The sequence below is a fragment of the Ursus arctos genome, unplaced genomic scaffold (assembly GCF_023065955.2).
Source record: "Ursus arctos isolate Adak ecotype North America unplaced genomic scaffold, UrsArc2.0 scaffold_2, whole genome shotgun sequence".
NCBI lineage: Eukaryota > Metazoa > Chordata > Mammalia > Carnivora > Ursidae > Ursus > Ursus arctos.
This window is the reverse complement of record NW_026622874.1, coordinates 32,848,321-32,872,773: the sequence shown is the minus strand read 5'-3', so window position 1 is coordinate 32,872,773 and position 24,453 is coordinate 32,848,321. Positions and strand designations below refer to the sequence as shown.

General features: G+C 50.9%; 1 protein-coding gene across 2 annotated transcripts in view; it reads right to left on the bottom strand.

Moving 5' to 3' along the window:
- Positions 1 to 24,453, bottom strand: part of PLXNA2 (plexin A2) — a 205,391-nt gene that overhangs the window by 62,968 nt on the left and 117,970 nt on the right. Inside the window, exons 5-9 of one of the 2 annotated variants that reach the window (XM_026509048.4) lie at positions 10,645 to 10,745; positions 7,235 to 7,358; positions 5,446 to 5,599; positions 4,353 to 4,449; positions 991 to 1,105 (exon numbers count right to left, since the gene is read on the bottom strand). In XM_026509048.4, coding sequence (XP_026364833.1) covers positions 991 to 1,105; positions 4,353 to 4,449; positions 5,446 to 5,599; positions 7,235 to 7,358; positions 10,645 to 10,745 — 591 coding nt within the window. Of the gene's footprint in view, positions 1 to 990; positions 1,106 to 4,352; positions 4,450 to 5,445; positions 5,600 to 7,234; positions 7,359 to 10,644; positions 10,746 to 13,746; positions 13,814 to 24,453 lie in introns of those variants that run through there. The other variant, XM_044387805.3, reaches the window with a different exon arrangement.

The following is a 24,453-nucleotide window of genomic DNA, read 5'->3' as shown; positions in this document are numbered from 1 at the left end:
GAAGACAGAGAGGATTTAAAGATAAGATGAAGCCCTTGCCTACAAGAAGCTTCTAGTCTACTGTGATGGCAACAGACGTATAGAAAGAGTGGAGTAGAACATGGCCATGCTATGCTGTCACTTTTTACATTTGTGGATCTTCTAAAAGGTGGAAGAAGAGGGGAATGTGTGTATAGACACGTGTGCAACTTATATGAATACATAGGTCTCTACCCAACCAACTGGCCGTGCTAGGGTGTGAAAAACATTAAACATGAGAAAGGGAAATTGACCAAGCAGGCATCATTTTCCTAAGGCATGTTGTGAATGTGTACGAAAGTCAACATCAGCGGATAATCATGGGATGTGATGTTCCTTGGAAAGACCAGCAATTTGATATTTCATGGTGTTGATAACAAAGGTGGGTCAGGCCTTGGGAATGGAACACTGACTGTATAATAAACTGGGACTTTGAGCAAGGCCTGGTTCTTTTCACCAGCTGAATTTCCTTTTCTAGAAGGCCACCCACCCAGTCATACATCAGTCAAAGAATCATTGAAACTTGGAGTTGGAAGAGAGCTTGGCATGAAAGAATGGTTGAGAGTGAATGTTCTATTGAATCGGACTATGTCTGCAGCCAAGCAAAGGGCTTAGACTCGAAGAATCAATGCCATTCACTGCCCTCTTCTAGACAATGGAGTCTGGTTGGTTGGATATGTCCTCTCAGCTTTCAGTCTCAACCCTCAGTTCCCTCAAGCCTTTGAATGTAGAGAGTCTGAAGAGTCTAGAAAATACAGCACATTTCTGCCTCTGGTGTACTTTCTGCCTTTTTTTTTTTTTTTTTTTTGAGTTTTATAATAATGGGGCTTTCTAACACATAGAGTCTCCGGGAAGAAGACCAAGATGGGTCAGGGCAAGGAGATGGCCAAGCCGCTGGACTGGCCATCTGAAAAGGGAGGGCCACTCAGATTCACTGGGAAACATCACCATGCCAGGGTGAGCCCTGCTTACCTCTGAAATATTGATCCGGCCCTCCTGGAAGGAGCAGGTGGTGGGGTCATGAGTGCAGAGGTTCCGGTATTTGCACCAATGGCAGCGGAAGGCGCTGTTGACACAAGACAGGCACCTGCAAGGATGGAGACAGTAAGAGGCAAAAAGAAGGGAGCAGACAGGGAGGATAAGGGTGACAGGTAGCCCATGTGTCATGATGGAAGTTGGTTATCCTAGTCTTTCTCTCAGGAGGGCTGATTCACGGGGCATCTCCCAGCACTAAGAACTGTGGATTCTCCTTTGAAGATGTTCATAGGAGCAGACAGTTAAAAAAAAAAAAAAAAAAAAAAAAAAAGAGCCCAAAGTGAAAATAATGTAGCTTACAGAGCAGTGGTGTGCTAGGGCTGGCCTGGGGCAGCTCAGGAGAGCTGATTATTTACATTTTCAGGAATTCTGCAAGTGGTCGGCATCATGTTTATAGCTTGAAATCAGCCGTGGACGGAGTATTTACACCATAAAAATTGGCAAATGCTACATATCAGGTTTTTTCCCCCCTTGATTGCTGGTAGTTAAATATTTACCAGCAACCCACCACTTATCAGAGAATAGCTTGGAAGACACTTATGAGACAGAAAAGCATGGGGATAGAAATTGGGCAGATAGGATTCCAGGCTTGCCACTGCACCGGGGTCATCTTGAGTAAGTTACTTCACTTTGTGCATTGGAAGTTCTTCAACTGTCTGTAATAAAACTTTCCTGTCTGCTCCACAGAGCTGTTTAGCATCAAACAAGATAATGCGTAGGAAATGGCTTTGAAAGGTACAATGTTAAATGTGAGTGTTATTTTCAAGCGTTTAAATTACCTGTTATTTCAAGCTCTTAAGTCACATTTGAGTGTCAACGACTAGTTCAGTCACCTGTGTTTCTGGGCTTTGGGGGAGTTAATAATATTAAATGGCAATTTCGTCTCCCTCTCCAAGTAGCCAGGCATAGACAGTAATATGTGTGTGGCTCATGCATTTCTTGCCAGGGTAAGCGCTTCTTTCCCTCTCGTTTCACCTGGGGGCTGTGTGTGACCAGACCATTACAATGGAGTTGGGTTTTGTAGGTGGGGTTGGTCTGCCTGCTCCTTGCCAGCTCCCCTAATCTAGCCTCTGACAGCTAGACCAACCTGGAAGGGATACAGCTGGGTCTGCGATATGGCGCCATCTGGTGGGCACTGTCTTTACATTCAGGTGGATGGGTCTCCATCCAGGGGGTGACAGGCTAATTTGCCACCGTGTATTGGGTGCATTAGCTCATCTACACCTCATTTTCCCTTGCTGCTCAGTCTTATCACCTTCCGGATATGCCCAGAGTGACTGTGTTTCAGAGCTTAGGCCACACTGACTGGTTCTTGCTAAGATCTTACGATTCAGCCGGTAAATAATGAAAATGGACCAAGAATGATGAGATGGGGTTCTAAGCCTGGCTTTTCCACTGGCTGATTTTGTGACCTTCCCTGCAGCATTTATTCCCTGTGGGCCTCAGTTTACCATATTAAAAGCAGGGGGTTGAACTTGATTCTGGGACTTTTTGCTATAAATGCCAGGAGTAGAGGAGGGTAAGATAGTGTTTGGCAATAAAATGGAATCTTTGCTGTCAAGAAGACCTGCCCCCCCACCTTTTTTTGGCTAAAACTTGCTGCCTGTGACTGCATGGCTGTTGCCATAGCGATGCAAAGTGGTGACATCACACCGAACTGCCGTGGAAATGAGGATGCTCTCACAACAAATCCCATCACCACTGTGTTGGGGTTTAAGAAGGAGGTTGGGAGCTTCTTTTTCCAAGATGCTTGCATTTCCCCCACAGGGTTAGCTGGGACTGGGACGCCGTGGTTAGTGGGCAATATTGTGTATTTCAGCTTCCGCCCTTACTGCCCTGCCCCCGCCCCAGGCCATTTCTGCCACTGGTCCTGTCTTTCTCAGCACATCTATTGACTTGTCCCAATGGGGCTCAATGTGTCTCCTTCCTTAACTACTGTGGAGATCCTTGAGTTCTAGCAGCTGATTGCCGTCAGAAAAACCAAGATCAGAGAAGGGGAGACTCAGGAGGACTGGTTCATTTGTCTCTTTTACAGGCTGAAGATTCCTTTCAGGTAGAGCCACAAACACCCCCTCTGTCCACATGGACTGCTGAGCGCATCTTGTCCGCAGTCTGGACCCTACAGACGTGATGCCTTGGAGTTATGTAGACCTCAGATTATTCCTGTCCTGGGATATGGGAAGGATGGGTCCATAGACTATCCCCAATGATTGTTCCCTCTGGTGTGGAGTTGTGCTTGATCTCTCTCCTTGTGGAATGTCCGTGGTCACTGGTCCAGCGGGCTTGATGTGGCCCTATTATAGAACCCGTTTCCCTCTTTCTAAACCAGGTGGTATAGAGTTCCCAGTTTGTATGGAAGGAATGTCAGTTTCTCTTCCAGAGAAGATAGAAACTAAATATGGGTATCTCTTCCTGCCCCGGCGTAGAAGCTCATAACTTGTGGGCATTACTGCTAAGTGTCCCACTGCCGGGGATGGCTGGTGAGGTCAGCTGGGCTCTTCTCAAGCCCCTCTAGAGGCTGCCGGTTTGGTCTGGTTTCCCCCTCCTCTTTAGAAAGTCAAAGGCTGGGTCCGGATCACGGTGGAGTTGAAGTCTGCTCTCCCCCTCCCAGCCTGGGCCCTTATATCATGTTCTGCTCTGGGGGTAGCTCTGTGCATAGCTGTCTTTTACCTCTGAGTCCCTCTCTGCTTGGTCATGGAGGACGTGTCTAAACTCCAGTCATTGTCAATCTTATGTTCAAAGCCACCACCAACTGGTCTTTTGGTCCTTGGACCACGACCTTCGTCTTCACGTCAAACTTTCTTTTTACTGTCTTAGCTTGAGAATTGGGGGTAGGGGGGCGCCTGAGTGGCACAGCGGTTAAGCGTCTGCCTTCGGCTCAGGGTGTGATCCCGGCGTTATGGGATCGAGCCCCACATCAGGCTCCTCCGCTATGAGCCTGCTTCTTCCTCTCCCATTCCCCCTGCTTGTGTTCCCTCTCTCACTGGCTGTCTCTATCCTGTTGAATAAATAAAATCTTTAAAAAAAAAAAAAAGAATTGGGGGTAGGGTTGTTGGGGGCCAGGCAAGGGGGTCTGGATGAGATCAGAGGCTGTGGACAGTGAATGCCATTCTGTTTAATATAACCGAATAAACCAAACAGAACTGAAACGGAACATTGATGGGGAGCTTACTTTGTCCCAGACAGTGTGCCAGGCCCTGTAGGGAGACTGAGAGGTGAAACCACCACAGTTGGAGCTTAGAGAACCCCCACAGCCGTATCCAGCCCCGGGGCAAGCCTCCCGCCCGGTGAAAGCTTACAGTTGGTGGGCGCTGCAGTTGTAGAACTTGAACTCGGTGCTGACAAATATCTTCCCCGTCTCCTTGGATCTCAGCTGCAGCTCTAGCCCAAACCAGTCTGGGAGGAAAAGGAGAGGGTAACAACCTGGAGGCCCAGTGGAGAATCTGGGGGTCATCCATGAAGCCATTCCAGGGCTCTCTTGGGGCACTGATGGTAGATGAAAACTGCCCGAGTCACCTCCTCCCAAGAGGGTCCCTTTGGTCCTGTTGAGACACCTGTCACTGAGACCCAGCCCCACCCCTTCTTAGGGGAAACGGAAGGAATCACATCCCACAGAAACTCTTGTTTTGGTCAGGCATGCTCAGTTACTGAAAGACTTCCAGAAATATTAGGCCAGAACTCCTCAAACCCCCAGTTCCATGGAGAGAAGCCCGCTAAAAATCACTGGCTGGAGCCACTGCCATTCCTAGAAGGGAAAGGAAATCTGGAAAAACTCCCTCCTGCACACTGTGCAGAATTAACCCAAATGGGAGCAAGGGATTTCCTTCTTCCTGAATTTCGCTTTGGGGCATGACAATTAGCTTTCAAACTCAAACAAGTTATATAAGCCCACGTCAACGTCTGCGATATCAAGGCTTGGTCTGGCAACTTTTGTGCTGGTACTCCCACCCCTTCCCCTGCCCCCTCTACTCACCACCCCATCCCCTGTGTCCTCTTCTCACCACTCCATCCCCTGCACCCTCTACTCACCACCCCATCCCCTGCCCCCTCTACTCACCACCCCATCCCCTGCGCCCTCTACTCACCACCCCATCCCCTGCCCCCTCTACTCACCACCCCATCCCCTGCCCCCTCTACTCACCACCCCATCCCCTGCGCCCTCTACTCACCACCCCATCCCCTGTGCCCTCTACTCACCACCCCACCCCCTGTGCCCTCTACTCACCACCCCATCCCTGCACCCTCTACTCAGCACCTCATCCTCTGCGCCCTCTACTCACCACCCCATCCCCTGTGCCCTCTACTCGTGGCCCCTTCTCCTATGCACTCTACTCTTGACCATTCTGGTAGGGCAGCCCCTGGCATGTGACTCTCATGGCCTGCACTTCTTACCTTGATCCAGAGGGATGACAGGGACATCCTTGGGCCCTGGTGAGATGCAGATGACCTGGCTCCCAGACACCTGTCCCTCCACCTCCGTCAGGTTCCCGAACGCACAGGAGATGCCCACAGATAGGTCGGGAGCGTCACTTACAACCAGGCTGAGCTGTGGGAGGAGCAAAGAGGCTCAGGAGCAAAGAGATGATGCCGTAGGAAGAGTCCTAAGGGCTCCGGAGACCGGGGCTCCAGGCCTGGCCCTGCTGTGGCCTGCTTGCGGACTAATGTCCCCTGAGCCATCTCTAAGGAAGGAGATTGGTTTAGTGATCCTCTGGCTTCGACACAGAACAATGAGAGTAGTGTAGAGTCCGTGTCTTTACTAATAATATATCACTGTTATTTATTTTTCAGTCTTGGCCAGCATCAGAAAGGAATGGGTGAGGGACACTAGAGGGAAAGGGACCAAAACCCATCTCAGACCCTCGTCATTCTGACATGAAACCATGACTCTGGAAAGCAAGTCGCGAGCTGAGCCCTTTGCAAACAAGCCTTGCCACGGGCTTGCCAATCTGGAAGTTTCCCAGGTTGGTGGGAGACCACTAGCTCCTCACCCCGGCTATGATTCAGGGGCTGCTTTTCAGGATGGTGAATGTGCTACTAGAGTTTCTGCCTCTCTGTCCCCCAAATCCAGGCCCCAAAGGCTCGGATGATGTCTGCTGCTGCCTATGGGTTCCAATGATCTAGGCCAGCACTTTCCAGCTTTTTCAAGTTTGCATACCCTCCTTTGAATGGTAAAAATATCACAGACGGCCAGGAATGAGTTTGTTCACAATGACCACAATAGAACATCTAAGTGGTATTTGACACAATAGGTAAAAAATGTGACTGGCTTCCTCTAGCAACAGGGGGGTGACCATAAGGGTTCATGGTGACAATACCTACCTCCCCCCAGCCTCTAAGCTGGGAGCCACAGTGTAGGCAGGTCTCCCATTGTCTTCCTACCAACACCTGGATGTATGTATTTGCGGTGGTTTCTCACTCACAATGGGCATCACTTAGCCTCTCCAAACATTTGTTTGCTGCTGAATCTCTGCCCCAGTTTCGTTTCCATGGGGCCAAGAGACTTAGGTACAAACTCCCCTATTTGTTCCCTCTGCTCCATGGGAGCCAAAACCTCCTGGTGAGGATGAATGAACAGAAATCTTGGAAGGTTCATTAACTAATTAACATCCGTAAATGCTCATAAAAGCTTCAGAATGAAATAACCGTGCAGGGCCTAAGGACAGGAAATATTTGGGGTTGTACCTCGACAGGTGGTTAAGGGGTGTTTTATTCTCTTTAATATTCTCTTTAATATTACATACTGACTGTGACTTAAGCCTCAGTCTCTTTGTCTCTGTCTCTCCTCTCTCTCTCTCTCTCTCTCTCTCTCTCACACACACACACACACACAGGCAACTCTAAGGTCTCTGTGAAAAACCGCATGAAGTGGAGGAACGTAAATAGCGCATATAACAAACAATGTGTTATTTAGTATCGGATTGCACTGTGTTGTAGATGTTTGTTACTAAATGCAGAATCTAGATTTACAAAACAGATCAATGGGTAATGAGTTTGCAGGGAATACAGAGAATGACTGTGCCCTTTATAATAGGAGCTACCATAGGTTTTCTATAAACACGGTTTCCTCAGAGCATTTAAAGTGTGATCTAGGGACAGATACACGTGCAAGTGTTGCAGGAACATGCGTGCACCACGTGTGTGCTCTGTGCTCCCCCCCCAACCCCCGGGGTGCGTTTCTTACCCGCCGGCTGTGTTCAGACACAGAGATGCTGCTGGGATGCACCTCGAGGCTCATGCACTGGCTGATGCTGGCCGCAAATCGATTAGGTTCCCAGGCCCGCTGGCACTTGTCCCTGCGGGAGCACCTGCCATCAACACAGATTCACAAGAGGTCAGGCCTCTGAGACCCATCTGTTTGGCTCCACTGTCCCCTGGGGAGGGGGGAGTTTAAGAGGGATTTGCTGCTCTGAGGCTCTTGGCTTGTCTTCTCATTATGCTTTTCAGTTACCCCAGAGGGCTTCAGTGACTCCCAGATGGTCCCGATCACAGGTAAACACAGACTAAGAGGAAGTGGGGACAGTTTAGACATAACGAATAGCTCCTGGGGGCGCCTGGGTGGCTCTGTCAGTTAAGTGTCTTTGGCCCAGGTCATGATCTCAGTGTCCGGGGATCAAGCCCCCTTGGGCTCCCTGCTCAGTGGGGAGCCTGCTTCTCCCTCTCCTCCCCGCTCCTGCTCTCTCTCGCCATCTCTGTCTCTCTCAAATAAATAAATAAATAAATAGATAAAATCTTAAGGAAGAAAAAGAGTAACTCCGGATAGATAGCATCTTTACAGAATGTTTGACGAGCAAGGGCGGGAAGTCTGGGGAATGAGGAGGAGCACGTAAGAGGCTAAGCATATGAGCTTTGGAACCAGGTTGCCTGGGTACTCCCCTCCTCCCCCCAGATCTACTGCATCCTAGCTGTGTCCTTTTGGGCAAGTGACTTAATCTCTCTGTGCCTCAGTTTCCTCAATCACGAAATGGAGAGCATAGTGAAAATACCCTACGTCATAGGGCTGGTGTAAGGATTAAATAAGTTAGTACTTCGACACTGGCTTTTTAGGGGCTCCTGAGTGACTCTGTCAGTTGAGCCTCTGACTCTTGATTTCCGCTCAGGTCATGATCTCAGGGTCCTGGGATGGAGTCCTGGGTGGGGCTCTGTGCTCAGCGGGGAGTCTACTTGAGATTCTCTCTCTCTCTCTTTCTCCCTCTGCCCCTCCCCCTGCTGGCTTGCTCTCACACTCTCTAAAATAAACAAATAACTCTTAAAAAAAAAAAAAGAAAATGACTTTTTAGCTCTTACAATAATAATATTAATGAAGATGACTATCAATGTTACCATTCTACTCCAAAAAGATGTCAAACGCGGGACAGGTCTTAGCTGTGTGGGACAGCGTGCACTTATCTTGTGGCTGGACTAATGGCTCTTTGAAGGCAGGGACCATGTTTTATTCATTGAGATATCTACCTGTCACATGGTATATTTTAAATAAATATCTGCAGTGTGAAATAATGCCTGGAGACAGAGAGGCAGACCAGAAGGGGTAGCCAGGGCTGCCTCCATCAGAAAGCTGTGTGACCGTCTCTGCCAACAGCTTCATCTCCGCCCAGGGTGACAGGTGGGCATGGGGACACCGGCATGCAGGAACATCTGCTTGCCACCTAGGTCACATGGGAACACACTCTGGGGCCCATGCTCCTCCAGACCGAATAGCCCCCACCAACTACAAGATGCCACAATCCGGCAGTGATTCCCAACAGAGCTCCCCCCCCCCCGCCCCTCCCCTCTTCCTTTCCAGGCACATAATGGATCTAAATATGAATGCTGTCAAAGAAAAGAATTATTGAGGTTTAAGTGAATCCTTAAGATAGCTCTAAAGTGAGCTCTTGACTGGAGCCTTTATCTCATTGACTCACTGAAATGGCTCTTTTTTATCATACTATTTATGGCAACAGCCCTAACAGAGATAAATAGCCTTGGAGACAATAACACACTTGCAAGAGCGAGGCATACAGAAGAGACAGGAAGGTTTCAAATCCCCCCGGACCCAGAGCCTCTTCAGCAATCTCCCTCTGGCCTCTGCCTCCATTACAGTCCAGCCTGTGGGCCTGGGAACTGGAAGTGAGCCCATCAGCTCCTTCCCGTTACCGACGCAGGCCATTGGTGGCAGGTGCGAGGGCATTGCAGGAGGGCTGGTGACCACAAGAAGGACCTAAGAGGAGAAAGCTCTGGGTAGAAATAGGAAAAAGATTGTTCCCAGGTGCTCTTGGCAGGCAGAGTGGCTGGCAGGAGAGGTGTGCCCCAGAGATGGGAAGGATTCTCTGCCACAGGGATGCCCATGGCACAAGGAGAGGGCAGGGAGCCTAGGACACGGAATGGGGACAGCCATCAGGGTCCCTGGAGGAAGAAATCCTCCTGATGAGAGATGCAGCTGGCTGGCTGATCAGCCTCACTGAGGGGAAACACAGTGGCAGCCACGTCTGCTGTTCCTGGGGCATCAGCATCTGTACCGCTTGCCTGACCTAAATGGCGACCCACTGCTTGGGTTCTGGCAAGAACACTTTCTGCAAAACTTCTTGAGGAGTGTCTCTTACCCTCAAACGCAAGCAGGGAACCCAGTGTTTGTAGGCTCAAATCCAGTCCGGATTTTGCATCTGCGAGTCGCCGGCATCCCTCCCTCCCTCCATCGCCCTTGCAACACCTGCTGCAGAGGCTGGAAGCCAAGAGCTATTGTGCAGGACCCTGAACTCTGGCCCTCCGCCTCCGCCTCCACCCCAAACCCAGCACATTTCATGGAGATGCTTTGCTGGCTGGCACGGAGCCACGGGGCTTCCAACTCCACTGGGGAAAAGAATTCCTAGCCAGCTCCTGCCTTTGGGGTTTTCACCCTCTTCTCTCCCTCTGGGGCCCTTAGAATTAGGAAGTTTAAGTGTGATTTTGCATTTCTATTGAGCTGGTATTCAAGGGCCAGGATGCATCTGAATAGGGGGGTGAGGCTAGTTAGAGTGAGAGGCAGACTTCTTGAAATCCTGAATTAATGAGACCAGAAGGGTCCTCCCAAAGGTTCAGAGTTCATATTAATTATTTTGATTTGTATAGCCTATTCTGCAAGTCCTTATTTCCAAAGCATTTATTATTTCTTTTAATCCTCACGTTTACCTGCGAGGTAGGCATTATCCCAATTCAGCACTAGGCAAGTGGAGACCCAGAGCTGTCCGTGGACCCTCCAGGGTCACACAGCAGATCCCCCTGTCCCAGTGCACTGCCATCTGCATGCAGGCGGCAAGATGCACTGAGGAGGGTCTGGGGAAACCTAGAGAATTCTGTCGCTTCCCTGGTGAGTTCTTCTGGTACCACCACCCTTCCCAGCATTGACAAGGTGCAGACTTCGGAGCAGCCGGGAGGGCAGAATGAAAGGCAAGGGCAGGACACTGGGAAAGAAGGACCCCTGCCAGCCCGTGGCCTCTCTTCCTGCTCTCCAACCTGGATTAGAATTGCTGGAAATTCCTCTCGCCCTGGAAACCACTGTCACATCCTCATCAACAGTCCCAGGAAAGCACCTGGTCATCTGCATTCCAGGCCCTTTTTTGGGAACGATCCCCAACTCACATGTTGTGCAGGGCACACCAGCCACAGTGAGGGTCCCCCGAGCTCAGACATTCCCCACAGGTCGTATACTGCTCACAGGATTCCACGGGGACCCTGGTGATCTGGCAGAGAGATGAAAGAGAGCACAGTTAGATCCGGGAGTGATGACTGGCTGACGTGCGTTCAGACTTACCTACACCTACCCACAGTTGCACTGTCACTGCCCCTAAAGAGATGACCCTGGGCGGGGAATCAATGGCCCCTCTCATCTGTTTGCCTGATGCAAGGTGGGGGGGGGGGTACAGCTAAGGGGAATGTGTTTCTTGTGGGGGTGGGGGGCGGCCCAAGGCTGCTTCTTGCCTTCCTCAGGGGCAGAAGCAAATCTTCCTGTCTCTTTCTGCCCACCACTCAAGTCCTTTTGAGAGCTGGCCATGCTCGTGGTAAGTGCTGAAATGGTTAACTCTGTTGAAAGCCTACTGAGTGCCACCAACTTGTCTCCGAAGGGTTTTCAGCTGGGCTTGGGCTGAGACATCCTGCCCACACAGAAAACATTTAAAAAGGGAGAGAAGGAGAAACTTTTCCTATCAAATAATATTCATCGTATGGCACAGGCCCTTTACACCCACCAAACATACCACCTGGATCCAATTATCCCATTCTCTGATGTCTGCATTCAATTTTTCTAGTAAATCTTCCATCCTTTGAAAAGTCTGGCTAAATGGGGACATCCACAGAGATGAGCTGCCTGTCTGATTCTCTCTGGCTGGGGAAAGTGGGAATTTACAGATCAAGTCCCTGTCCCCCAGCCCAAGGGTGCAGCCCCAGCGTGGAACTCCTGCCAGTTGCCCTGTGGGGCCCTGTTTGGACCCGACACCACCACCCGCCCAGCACGGGTGACATTCAGGCCAGGTAAGGGGGTCAGAAGATTGAAGTCTCCCATTTGCGATGCTAGGTACTGCTGCTGGTTGGGGCACGACACTGCAAAACCATGTGCCGGGTGGGGGTGGGTTCTCCTTTGTCAGGGCAGAGAGGTCCCCCACCCACTGGGTGTGTGAACACAAGTGCAAACACACAGCCCAGGGTCCAGCCGCACGGCGCTCCGCCTCGGGCAGAGGGACAAAGGATCTGCCAGAGACACTTTCTCAGCATCCTCCTGAGAGGCTTGGGAGAAGTTTAACACGCTTATCTAGCAAATGTTTATCAGATGTCACTAGAGGGAGGCTCCCGTGCTATGTGAGAGGGAAATACCAGCCATCAGGACACAGATCCTGCCCCGCAGAGCTCGGAGTCTGGGGGGAGTTGGTAGCTGCAGAGCTGGAGCTCCTCAGACGGGACAGGCATGAACTTAGAGGAGGGGCGCCCAGGATGAGGCGTGGGGGGAAGTGGCCACTGGAGAGCGCGAGAGTTGGGGTAGTGTGGGTAGGAGTGGGCTGGTGCAGAGGTCTAGAAGGGCACCGCGCGCTGACCTATGATCACCAGAAAAGTCATCATGGACAAGGTCAGCAGAACTCAAGGGCGGAGCCTGGCCGGGGCGGGGAGAGATGTCAGAGCACATACTCTGGCGCGACGGTGAAAGGTCTCGCGCACCAGCTCCGGGAGGCTCCCTTTCCTTCTGGGTGCTCCTCATTCTTATGGCACCCTCACACCTAATATTCATATCCCAAGGCTTTCCATAAGTGGGCGGACAGGATCAGCTTTAAACAGTCCTAACCTCCTTTTAATAATAAAAACGTGAAATGCAGGAAGGATAATAGTAAAATCTTGCAATTCAGTTTAAGAAATTGGCACTGTGAGTGGAGGCCAGTCTGCAATAGACCTGAGGGTGTGAGTCGACTCCGTGCTCAGCTTGCCCTGACCAGGTGATAGAACAGCTCAAGGGGCTCATTTGCTCCTGGGCTGCATAAACGGACAGGGGGTCAGAGTGGAGAAGGGTCACCCCGCAGCGCGCAGTGCCCAGCTCAGGTCTCTGCTCCATGAACAGTGTCGTTCAACCAGAGGTTCTTCCCGCAAGAGTGGTCAGGACTCTCCCTCCCTCTCCCTCTGCCCCTTCCCCCGCTTGTCCTTGCTCTCTCTCTCTCTCTCAAATAAATAAATAAGTCTTTTAAATAAATAAATAAATAAATAAATAAATAAATAAATACCATCCAGCCATTGCTACCAGCCACCGGCATCATCACATTGCCTTAAGAAGCAACCCTTGACCCCTGACTCATGGCCCGTGATTCCTCCAGGGAGCACCTTTCTGAAAGCATGCCTCTCCTGAGCCTGGAACTCTCAGCCCTCCAGGACCTCTGTGACCCCACGGCCCTGGGGGGCTTCCACCAGCCCCCTCCAACCCACCCTCTGAGGCCTGAGCCCCACTGCAGCCCAGGGCCCAGCCTTCCTTTCTTGGGTTTCGGGCTCCGTGTGAGTGATGTCTGCATCTGGCTGGAAATTAAAACAACTGTCTGCATTGCATTCGGCCCGTCTGTCAAAACACAGCCCGGCTCTCAGCAGCTGGGAAAGGCGGCCCTGAATGGGAGCAGTGTCTCCGGCAACAAAGCCCACTTTCACGCCAAGTGCCACGGAGATAGTGAGAACCCTGTTCTTCTCCAAACATGAAACCAATAGCACAACTATTTTTCCTGTTTCCTGGGCCCTCCTGGTGGGAATTTCTTTTTTCTTTAATACACTGAGTTGAAGAGCAAAGTGAAACAGGAAACTTCTCGGGTGGGGGGTGGTTCTTAAACTTGAATGATTCTCTCCTCCAAGATCCACTAGCCAGGCACAAACTAGAAGCAAGAAATGTCACTGGGACTGGGAGGAGACCCTCCACGTCAGATGTTTCTGTGCGTTCTCTGTCTTTCCTATATTCATGTGTTTCTATAGTCATTCATCAACCCATATTCATTGATCACATCCTATATACAGAGAGGGGCCAGTGCTAGGCACTTCAGGGGCATAAAAGCAACTGCACATTAAAACCCAGCCATCAACTTCAAGTTCCAAACAGACCAGCAGTGAAAAAACAAGAGAGTGATGTGTGCTCTAAGGCACTGCAATAGAGCTGAGGGGATTCAGAGCAAAGAGAAAATACTTTTATGTCTGCTGTGTCCAACGCGATAGCCACTACATTATAAGCACCTGAAATGTGGCGGGTTCAAATTGAGATGCGCTCTAAGGACACAACACGCTCTGGATTTTGAAGATTCTGTATGGAAAAAAAGGTAACATATCACATTCATGCTTTTTTATTGACGCATGTTAAAAATGAAATTTTTCAGATACTGGGTTACATAAAATCCATTATTAATGTTACTTCATTCCTCTAACTTTTAAAAATCTAGCTGCTTTAGAAAAGTTAAAATTATACACGGAGCTTGCGTTTGTGGCTTGCGTTTTGTTTCTATGGGCCAGTGTGGCTCTAGATGGAAGTCCCAAGAAGGTCTTGTGAGAAACAAGGCGTGGGCCTAGGTCTCGAAGGGTGAATCGTATTGACACAGATCAGAGAGCTCCAGGTAGAAAGAACCACCATACAAATGGGAAAGCAGAGTTTCTTCAGCAAACCTGGCCTGAGAGCGAGGGAGCAGGGGGTACAAATCCGGAGAGGCAGGTTGGCCTTAAGCTGGGAAGGACAGGGAAGACCATGGGACTGGGGACGTATGAAGTGTCTGAGCTCTCCAGACTGCTACTGCTTGGCCAGAATGTCGTCCAGGAAGAGGGTGCCCAGGAGCTCTCAAGGAGCAATGGCTCTTGATGCACTATTGGCATGACCTGTGAGCTTAAGAGACGAGAAAACGCAGAGCTCTCTGCGTCAGAACTCTGGGGTGGGGACCGAACAATAGTTCTAACAAGCTCTTCAGCTGACTCTTACGACCTAACGATTGGGAACCACTGGGACAGATAACCTCACTCCTTGGAAGAGTCTTTTTAAATGTCAGGACCCCAGGCCAGGAAGAAATGGAATAAAACTTGGCTTTGGGGCAATGGAAGGAATGAGACTGATTTGGGGGAGGGGGAAAAGGGGGTATTCTGGACACTGCTTTGTGCCCAGGGAGAAGCTGTCCTGATAACTCTGAGTCTGTGGAGGCCCTAAAGGACCAACTTCGAGTCTCTGACATCTGGATGCTTCACCCTGCATCCCGGGTGACAGGCGGGCACGTGCTCTAGGACCTGGTGGGCCGGGGGATGGGAGTGGTCTCAGGAAGCTCAAGGAGGAGGGCGAGTTTCTCCTACAGAGCGCCCACTGAGTCAGGAGGCACTCTGTCAGGGCTGACTCAGACTTTAATGGGACACTCCGTGACGCTTTAATTAGTGTTTGTTTATTATGATTGCATTTTAATTACGCCTGAGGCTCCCCCACCCCCTTGGCTGAGTGCTGGGATGCAAGGGTAGCTAGGCTGGGAAATGAATGTAGCGATGAGAAGCCTCCAGTCGGAGGACGCCCTTCTCCTGACCCCCGGCCGCCTTCTCCCCAGGACCACGGAGCTGCCCTGGACAGACACCACCCTCACGCTCCGCATTCTTTTCTGCTTGATCTCAGGTCTTGTAATTATACCTCTAATGAATATAACTGTCCTATTAAGTCATTTACTTAAGAAATACTCTTAATTAAAGGTGACTCATACTGTGTTCTTGGCTCCTCTGGCCTTGGGGCCCTGCATCTCTAGTGCCTTCCTTGGCCTGATTCAGCAGGACTGGAGCTCTATGTGGGAAGGGATCCGTGGGGATGTGCAGAGTTTAGGGGGGTTCCCTCCACTCTCCCTCTTCTTAGCACAATGTGTAGTCCACAGGGTGTGAGGCCCTGCACGGCCAGGGACATGACATCAGATTATTATTGGCTATGGCGACAAGTCACTGAGGGAATGGCTGGAACCAGCCTTATTCCTCAAGATCTTGAAGAACGTGGCAGACCATTGGGGTTTGGACCACCCGGGGTGGGGCCGGGAAGGCCTCTGAGGCCCCGGACAGTGCGTAGCTCAGCAACAAACACATCGCCGCTCTCCAGAGTCGTCCAGTGGTAGGCAGGGGAGCCAGAGCCCTTTGCCAAGTCAGCCTGGCGACGGAGAACCGATGCCATGTTTCCACCACCCTGTGTGGACACCTGAAAGGAGCTACGTGGTTCTGAGAACCCAGACGGGTCTACTGGAGAAATAGCTGAGGTGAAGCAGCCCAGCACATCGGATTCTGACAATGGACTGGGCCTGGTTCCCCGCAGTTCTTAAACATTTGCTGAGCATTGCTGTTGTGTGACACTCTCTGTTGGGCACTGCGGCTATATTCCCCGCCTTCCTGGAGTTCTTGGTTTGTTTGAGGACAAAACCAAGGAAACGGATAATCTCAACACAATGGGATAGATGTCACAATAGAGGTAGAATCAAGAGACAGTCATGGCTCAAAGGACACGGAGCAGAGGCTCGCCTTGGGGGGCAAGGCGCTCAGGGTTCACAAGGCCCTGCAGGATTCCTCTGCCGTCGTGCAAGAGAGACACAGAGAACAGGAAGAAATCAGGGGAAGCTATTCTCCCTTCAGAATGAGCATTTAATCCCCTGCTTCCCTGGAATCTGCGCCCCCTGCTAGATGGCACACCTGTCCCCACACGTGTCCCTGGCCTCCTGACACAAGGGAAGAAACAGAGGCCTTCTCAGTGGCTAGGAGCCAGGTGGCGGGGGTGGGAGGTGGCACACACAGCCTGGCTGGGGCAGGCAGTTGGTCTGATCCAAGCTCCTGGTCCCCAGGGCCTGGGGCAAAGCGCACAGCAGCTGAAGCCCAACTGTCTCCCCGAGCCCTGCTCCTTTCCCTCGTACCTTCTGTAGGTGGTCCCACCAGCTGGCCCTCTCTCCCCTTCCAGTTCGGAAGGTCTCAGACCCACTTTCTCTTTTTTCCCCAATTCAAGCCTGTTTTCCAGTCAAGTGCGATGCTCTTGCTTCACCCACGCGGAGGGCAGACGGAAGAGAGCCACGCCGGGCCTGGCACGTGGACTACCATCCGTGGCACTGGATCCCAGCACCAGGGGAGGGTTTGAGCTTTTCCGAGCGCTTTCACACACTTTATCCTTTGATCTGCACAACTCCCCAGGGAGGGACACAGGGCCGCCATTGTTAGGTATTGTGATTTCCACTTGATCCATTAGGAAAGAGAGGCCCCCGAAGGGCTGGCTTCACCCGGCTCCGTCTCGTGGTGAGGGGCAAAGTGGCTCCTCCGTGGCCCACGTTGGTGACATACTGGAAGGGAGCTTCCTGAGGATGAGGAGGGACAGGAGGTTCAGGGGACAGCTTCAGTAGACAAGGTTTGAGGCCGGAGGGAACCTGAGGGCAGGTAAGCCTTTTGCTTCTCTGTTCCCACAGTTCTGAGTAGCTTGCTGTCACCCAGTAGTCGTTCATGGGGGAATGGACGGGTGGGGGGAGTCTCTCTTCGCAGGCTTTCCCCAAACCCCATCAGCCCTGTGGCAAGAAGGTGCAGTCAGCCTCGAGAGTCCTGAGTGCTTGGGGCTCTGTCCTTCCCTTCATACCCGATGGGGCCAAGGTTCAATCCTCACTGGAAGAGGGACACGGGCAGCTGTTCGGATAGGCCTAGCCCAGTGCTCAGCCCAAGCCACAGTGGACCCCCAAGGGACCGGACAGGCTCACCAGCTCCTGAGATGCGTCGTACTCTATCGCCTACGGTTCAGCAAGTTTCCATGGGAAAAGACAGCTTCTCCTCCTGTCCTTTCAGGCAAAGAGCTAATTGTCTACTGGGCGCTGAAGCCGCGTCTTCACCGAAACCTCCCTGCTGGGAGTGGGTGGGGGCAGAGGTATGGGGCAGCCATGAGAGCCCCTCCTTGGATCTGCTCCCCAGGGATGGGAGCGGGGGAGGCGGTAGGGCCCAAGGTCTCCGGCGGATGGCTGGCAGGCTCCTGGCTGGCCCCACCCGGCTCTGAGCCGGGCAGTTGGCTGAGCTTGCGGAACAGCACGAGGCAGCAGGAATAATAATAATGACAGCTTTCATTTATCCAGCGCTTGCTGCATGCCAGGCACGTGGTGTATGTTATCTCATTTAATCCTGTGCCATCTTCGCAGGCAAGGTATTCTTAGGCTCACTTTACTTACTAGAAAACAGTCTCAAGTGGACTAACCTGCCCAAGGTCACATGCCTTGCACGTGGCAGGCGCAGGCCTGGAGTCCAGGTTTGTCTGGCTCCTGGGCTGAAGGTGTGGAGGTGGAGACAGGCCACCCTGAACACAGAAGGTCCCCTCCTCTGAGGCTGCCCTGAGGGCTGGCTGCCGGGGCCGTCTTTCTTCTAGAAATAGGTGCCAGCCGCAGTGCCCGGCCATGCTCTTGGACACCGCAATCACAGACTCTGGATGGTTGGAGTTAAGATTTTCCGACTTTCAGATGGCGTGAAAGCGATATGCAAGCAGCAGAAACCGTATTTTGAATTCTGAATTTGGATCCTTTCCCAGGCTAGCAGTCCGTGGTACGACGCTCTCAGCTGCTGGGCGGTGGTGGCGGTGAGCACAGCGCCCAGTCGGCCACGTGATCCCAGCGGTAAACAAGCCACATACTTAGCACCATTCTGTGCCCTACAACCATGCTGTTTTCACTTTCAGTACCGTATTCAATCCGCGACACGAGATAGGTACTACTTTATTATCCAATAGGCTTTGTGCTAGAGGATTCTGCCCAAATGGAGGCTGGCGTGAGTGTTTTGAGCACGTTTAAGGTAGGCTAGGCTCAGCTCTGATGTTCGGCAGGCTAGGTGTATCAGGTGCATTCCAGCTGACGATGGGTTGATGGGGAACGTCACCCCATCCTAAGTGCAGGAAGATCTGTACAATCACCCGTCTGACCGCTGCATGCCTCTTAGCCCATGTTACTCTCCTGTTTGCTTGCAATGATTCAGACGGTGAAGCCTGAGCTTGACGCAACAGAAGGGGTGATGTCAGAGTGCCGAGATGGGGAGAGGCTGGTGAAGGTGGAAGAGCGCCTGCTAGGCTCTTTTTCAAGCTGGCCAGGACCCAGAACAATAACGGGAGAGGCTCTGAGCAGGTTGCACGTTTCCATCCCGAGCCTCCCAGGAATGTCCCGGAGTGCTCAGCACAGAGGCGGAAGGCACTTTCTGTCCTGGTCTCACCACGGGTTAGCTGTGTGGCTTAGGGCAACCGGTTTGCCTCCAGTTTCTTACCTTTCTCAGGGACACAACAGGACCAGCACATAGGGGAGCAGAGCACCTCTGAGCGCCTCTGAGCTCACAGTTTCAGCTTCGGTCCTTCCTGCGGATCAAGCTTCCGGTAATTAACGTGAAGAACTCACTATGGTTTGTTCCTAGTTTTAGACCCAGGTCTTCAAAAATCAAGAGCCATGTGTGAGACCTCCTTAAATCCTCACAAAGTAAACACCAGCCCAGCCTCCTGCCTGTCCTCGGAGCTGTGAAAAGTCACATGATCAATGTCATTTAGAAAAAGGAGGCACCGACCCCCAGAAAACCAGCGGGAGGTACTAGAGTCTATGATTGCAACGAGAGCAACGCGCACCCTTCCGACCAGAAGCTGACCCTGGGGCTGGCTCCTAAGAACTCCTGACTATCTGGGGACCTCAGGGCGGAGTGGAGTTCAAAGAGAAAATCTATTTTTAATGACTTGGGGGAGAAGAGTGGAGTGGCTGAGTAATTCGGAGTAATTAAAGCTATCTATCACTCAGAGAGTGGAATCCAAAGTTGGTTGAACTTTTCAATGACAGTTTTTCCCTCCTCATTCATAAAACCCAGCAGACGGTTATGCAGGAGTCAAAGGGGAGAGGGCAGTGGGAAAAGAAAAGAAATCTGACCAGTGAAATTTGTCCTTTTGATGAGCACTTGAGCAATGGCCTCTCCTGGACCCTTTTTTTTTTTTTTCAGCGAGAGACCATATTTTGTACTGAAGGGTGGACACTGAAGGGGACACCTGATAAGCTGTATGACATTAAGTTGTCAGCTCTCCCTACCTCAGTTTTCTTCTCTGTAAAATGGTGACAATAATGATGTCAACTTCACGAGGTTGTCTGGGGGCTTCACTGACACTCACACACCAAGAGCCATGCACACAGTTGGTGCTCAATAGTGGTAGTTATTACCATGCTCAGTCTTTATCCGCAGACCCCACTGAAGGTGGCAGTGTTTGCACAGGAAAGCTGCAAAGGGCCCTCACCCAGGCTCTGCACTCCTGTGCTGAGTGACCTTGAGCAAGCCATCTAGCCTCTCTGGGCTGAGATTGCCGATCCGTCACATGGGGAGAATTACATCTGCCCTTTGCATGCAGAGCAGTACAGCCACTCCAAGTCTTGTCCTCAGTGATGACATAATCCCTCCCTGAGGCCGAGGTGCACTAAAACTCAAGATCCTCTGCGGAAAAAGGTCAAATCAAGCTTCATCTCCTAAGGCTTCAGGTAAAACTTGGGCAAAGGAAAAGCACAGAGAGGGCGGGAAACCGAATGGGCAAAGTAGATATTGCAAACACCATAGCATAGTTTCTTAAACTGGAGTTCTGGGCCAGAAATGCAAGGGAGGTAGAAGTAGGGCCCTTTCTAGTTTTGTTTTTTGGAAGGATTTACAAAGAAGTAGAGGTGCGGATACTATGTTGTCTCCATGACAACTGTGGGTTTATTCAGTTAGGGAAAGCAGGTGGGATAGGAAAGCGGGCATGAGAAATGGGGCCTAAGAAATAACAAAAACAGATCTCCCACCCGGGATTCAGATGCCTAGGATCAGCCAGGTACCACAAAGTTCTCTGTAGGGTCAACATCAACTCATCTACCCCAGGAGGGGAGAAGTGATGAGGGCAGGGGGATGGAGTGACATGGCCGGGATGACTCTTCACCCACCCATTCCCTGTGTATTCATTCCACACTTCTACTTATTCAGGGGTTCCACTGGGGCCCCTGGATGCCCAGGGCCTGAGTATAACCTTACCACGTGGAGACTGATTCCATCTAAGAGCTGGGGCTCTGCCTTATAGGGCCTGGTTTCTGGGCTCCATCCGCTCAACTTCTGCTCCCCCTGCTTTTCAGTTACCAGCGGAGCAAGATGAGAGGGTGCGGAGCACCAGTTAATCCCAAATTCTCTTTGAAGCGTCTATGGTGCATAAGCTTGGGAAGTGAGCTTTGCGGAGGGAATCATCAGGGCCCAGGAGAGGCTGGTCAGGATCTGGAGTAAGAACACCTTTGCTGCTGTCTGGGTAGAAGGTGTGGACTACGCTTAGTGTGGTTTGGGATGAGGACTCAGGGAATCCTTCTATGAGAGGGAAAGTGGGGCTGTTAGGACATCCCTGCTCCTGATGGGGACCGTAAAAATAAGGTCCTTTGGGCAGAGGCCCTGGCATTGCCTCCCAACCAAGCTCTAGTTTCTGTGTCCTGGTGCCCAATGTCCTTCTGGCTCTGATGTGAGCGCTCATGGTTACTGACATAAGCTTGTAGGTTCTCAGGGGCGCCTTGTGTACTAATTTCCCACTCTTGATATCTTCCCTCATATCTGCTCCTGGGCTTATGAAGGGACGCCATGTTGAAGTTCCCAGGTCACGCTGACATAAGGAGAGCAACCCTACTGAGGAGTATAAGATTTGGCCAAGCCCAGCCGCACAAGCCCTTCTTCAGGCCTCCCTAATCAACAGCTACACACATAAGAAAGGTCCAAGCCAGCTTCGCTCCATCCACAGGCACTGGTCTGAGATGGGCCCCCACCTCTCCACCCTAGGTGTTGTACGCATCTGAGCAGACAAGAAGCCATCGCAGCCTCATGTTGTGAAACAGAATTTGGGTTTCCGGTGGACCTCATGGACGGCCTCTTCTCAGCCATCTCTCAATTTCTCTCTCTAACCGTCTGAGACTTGGCCATCTTGTCTTCCCTGACACATGAGATCTGAAAATATTCTCTCTGATTTTTCGTCATATGCCAAGTGTCTGGCTCCCTCGGGTAGGACAGAGCAGTTTCTTGTCACTCACAGCTTTCTAGGACAAGTGAGTAGGTGAGTGGATGAGCGTGTGTGTGTGTGTGTGTGTGTGTGTGTGTGTGTGTGTGGAGAGAGGGAGAGAGGGAGAGAGGGAGACAGAGACGGACAGACAGAGATGGTGGATAATAGTACATGTTAAATCTCTGCCTAAAGAAAAAAAAGAGTCTCCTATGTTTATATTAAATTTTAAAAATTTCCTTTCTGTGTTCATTCATGCCATCCGGGCGAGGTGGTGATGTGTGAGGCAGGCAGGCTCCCATGCTTTGCTGGATCCTGAGCCACTGTGCTGCTCTGGGCATCTGCATAGACCAGTTGGATAAAGACTGTTTGACGGAGGCAACAATGACTCCAGGGCCACAGTGCCCCGTGCCCACGGGTGAGTCAGGAGGGGCTGGCTGACCTGGTCTTGGGAATCTGCATTCATGAGTGGACCTGCGTACGGTTGTCTATAATTTGATTTTTATAATTGGTGCTTCTATTTGTTCATGGGCTTATGGATTCATTCACTTATTCGTTAGTCCACCCAGGTACGAAGCCTTCGTTCGCTCATCTCTTCATATATCCACCAGACCAGCTATCAAGTCTCATACGGTGGAATGACAAATACAAGTCAGTGTGGTCCTGTGCTGCCCTCAAGAAGCGTGCCCGCTGGTGGGTAAGCCAGGAAGTCCAAGTGTCACTGGAGAGGCTCCTAGCTCCGAGTGATCATCTCTAGGGGCCAGGAAAGCGTCACCGTCCGCAGCAGGCCTGGAAGCTTGCTGATATTTCGAGAGGCAGGAATGGAGGAAGGACAGTCCACGAGGACGGAAGGGCATGAGCAGAGACCAAACATGAGGAGGTGCAGAGAGGCAGCCAGGAGGAAAAGGAGAAGTTCTGCATCTCTTCTTTCACACGTGTCCCCCACCTGCCCCTGTCAGAGCATCCCTGCTGCCCCCTGCCACCCCCCCCCAGCTGCAGGCCCACCTCCTCGGAGCAGAATGGTGGCTGTCGGCCCCATGGATCTCCATGCTGTTCTCTGGACACCAGATGTGTCCTGCATACCGTTATTTCTCTTTTTCTTCCAGAAAGGTCGAGGGCATGGGTCCTAGAGTCAGACCGTCCAGGTCCGAATCCCCGCCCCCTCGCCGATTAGCTGTGTGACCTCAGGCAGCTTCCTCAGCTAAGCCTCAGTTGTTGATTCGTGAAATGGGGGTAATAACAGCCCATATTTATATAAGACTCACTATCTGCAGATGAGGAAGAAACGGAGGCACAGAGCATCTTCGTGAATTCAGCCAGGAAGTTGTAGAGCTGGGATTTGAGCCTCGTCAGGCCAGCTGCAGAGCTCGTGCTCCAAACTTCTACACTAAATTGTCTCTTCGGCATGCAGGGTGGTACAGGTTAGGAAGCCATTAGGCTGGTGTCTAGCATATAGACGTCAGTTATTATGTGCAGGTACATACTAACCACATGCTACGTGTGCTGCATAGGCAGGAAGTTCAAAGGATGAACAGACATGGCTCTAATCTTTAGGTACTCAGAGTGTTGACCGGAAAACAGATAAGCCCCCCCCAATTATAATGAAATATTAGTGCAGAATGATTGAGATGTAGTACAGCTACAAGAGTAAACGGAAAATCATGGAAGGCTTCCAGGAGGCAGTGTTTTATAATGATGCCCTCAGCTAAAAAAAAAAACTAAATAATACAAAAAAATTTTTCAAAAACAAGAAAAACTGCTTCTTGGATGAAGTTTATAGTCCAAATGCCCCCCACCCCGTATTTGAACCTTTTAACTTCTGCTCCCCACCAGGCTGACATTTGCACTCTAGACTCCCTCTGTCAGTGTCAACCCCCCAGTCCTGGCACGGTGGCCTCTTGTGTTCTGCACTGTCCTGCCTCCTTAACTTTGCTCGCACATTCCTGCTCATCAGAATGTCCTTCCTTCTCCTGCTCATGTGCAAATCCCTGAGCTTCCCCTCTTCCAGGCAGCCTTCCTTGATCAGCCTCTATAATGTCTCTGAATTTAGAATCTGACCACCTGCCCAGCTGGCAGGACTCTAATGCACTTTGTAAAAAATAGTCTTCTTAGGACTCTATCATTTTAGGTTACTCATAGGGCTCTGCTTTTTACTTCTTCATGTGAGATATCCCTGTATGCTCCAACTTCACTTTCTTACACAAAATAGGTCTATAAATACCTGCTGAGAAGCTAATCACACTTGCCCAGTGATCCAGGTTTTATTTTAAGCTTCTTAAGTAAATGTACTAAGAACTATGTGAAGGTTCTCTAGGTGTGGCTGACGCCCCTGGCCTTCTGCTGGGATCCATTAGGTGATGTAAAGGTTTTTGTTTGTTTTTTTTTCTTTTTCTTTTTAAATAGACCTACTGTTTATGACCTAGCAGAGGTGCATGGTGTCATGGAAAGGCCATGACTGTTTCAGCTAGAAGAACTTGGCTCAGCATCACCCTGTACTCAGCTGTGCTGGGTGAACCACTTAACCTTTCTGAGCCTCAGTTTCCAGTTTTGTAAATATTATCAAATATCAAAATTAAAGCACCCAGCAAAGCACCAAGTTACAATGAATGCAGCGTGCTCACTAAGATGGGAGACGATCACAGAACTTTCCAGAGTAGACTCTCAAGATTCACCTGCCCTTCATCTTGGGTCCTGGTCCTGGATCAAAGAAATACAGGGGTCAAGGAACAAAAAGGAGGAATTTTGTGAGATGTTTGGAGGAAGTCCTTGGAATGCTGTAACCTAGCCAGCCACCCTTGAATAAGACCACTTGAAAAGCTTGAGATGCATGCCCTGGACTGTAGGGGACACAGTGGACAGGAAAATCCAGAAGGCAGGAAATCCAGAGACCTAGCTGGTGAGCTCTGAGGAGGAAGACTGAAGGCAGGACCTTG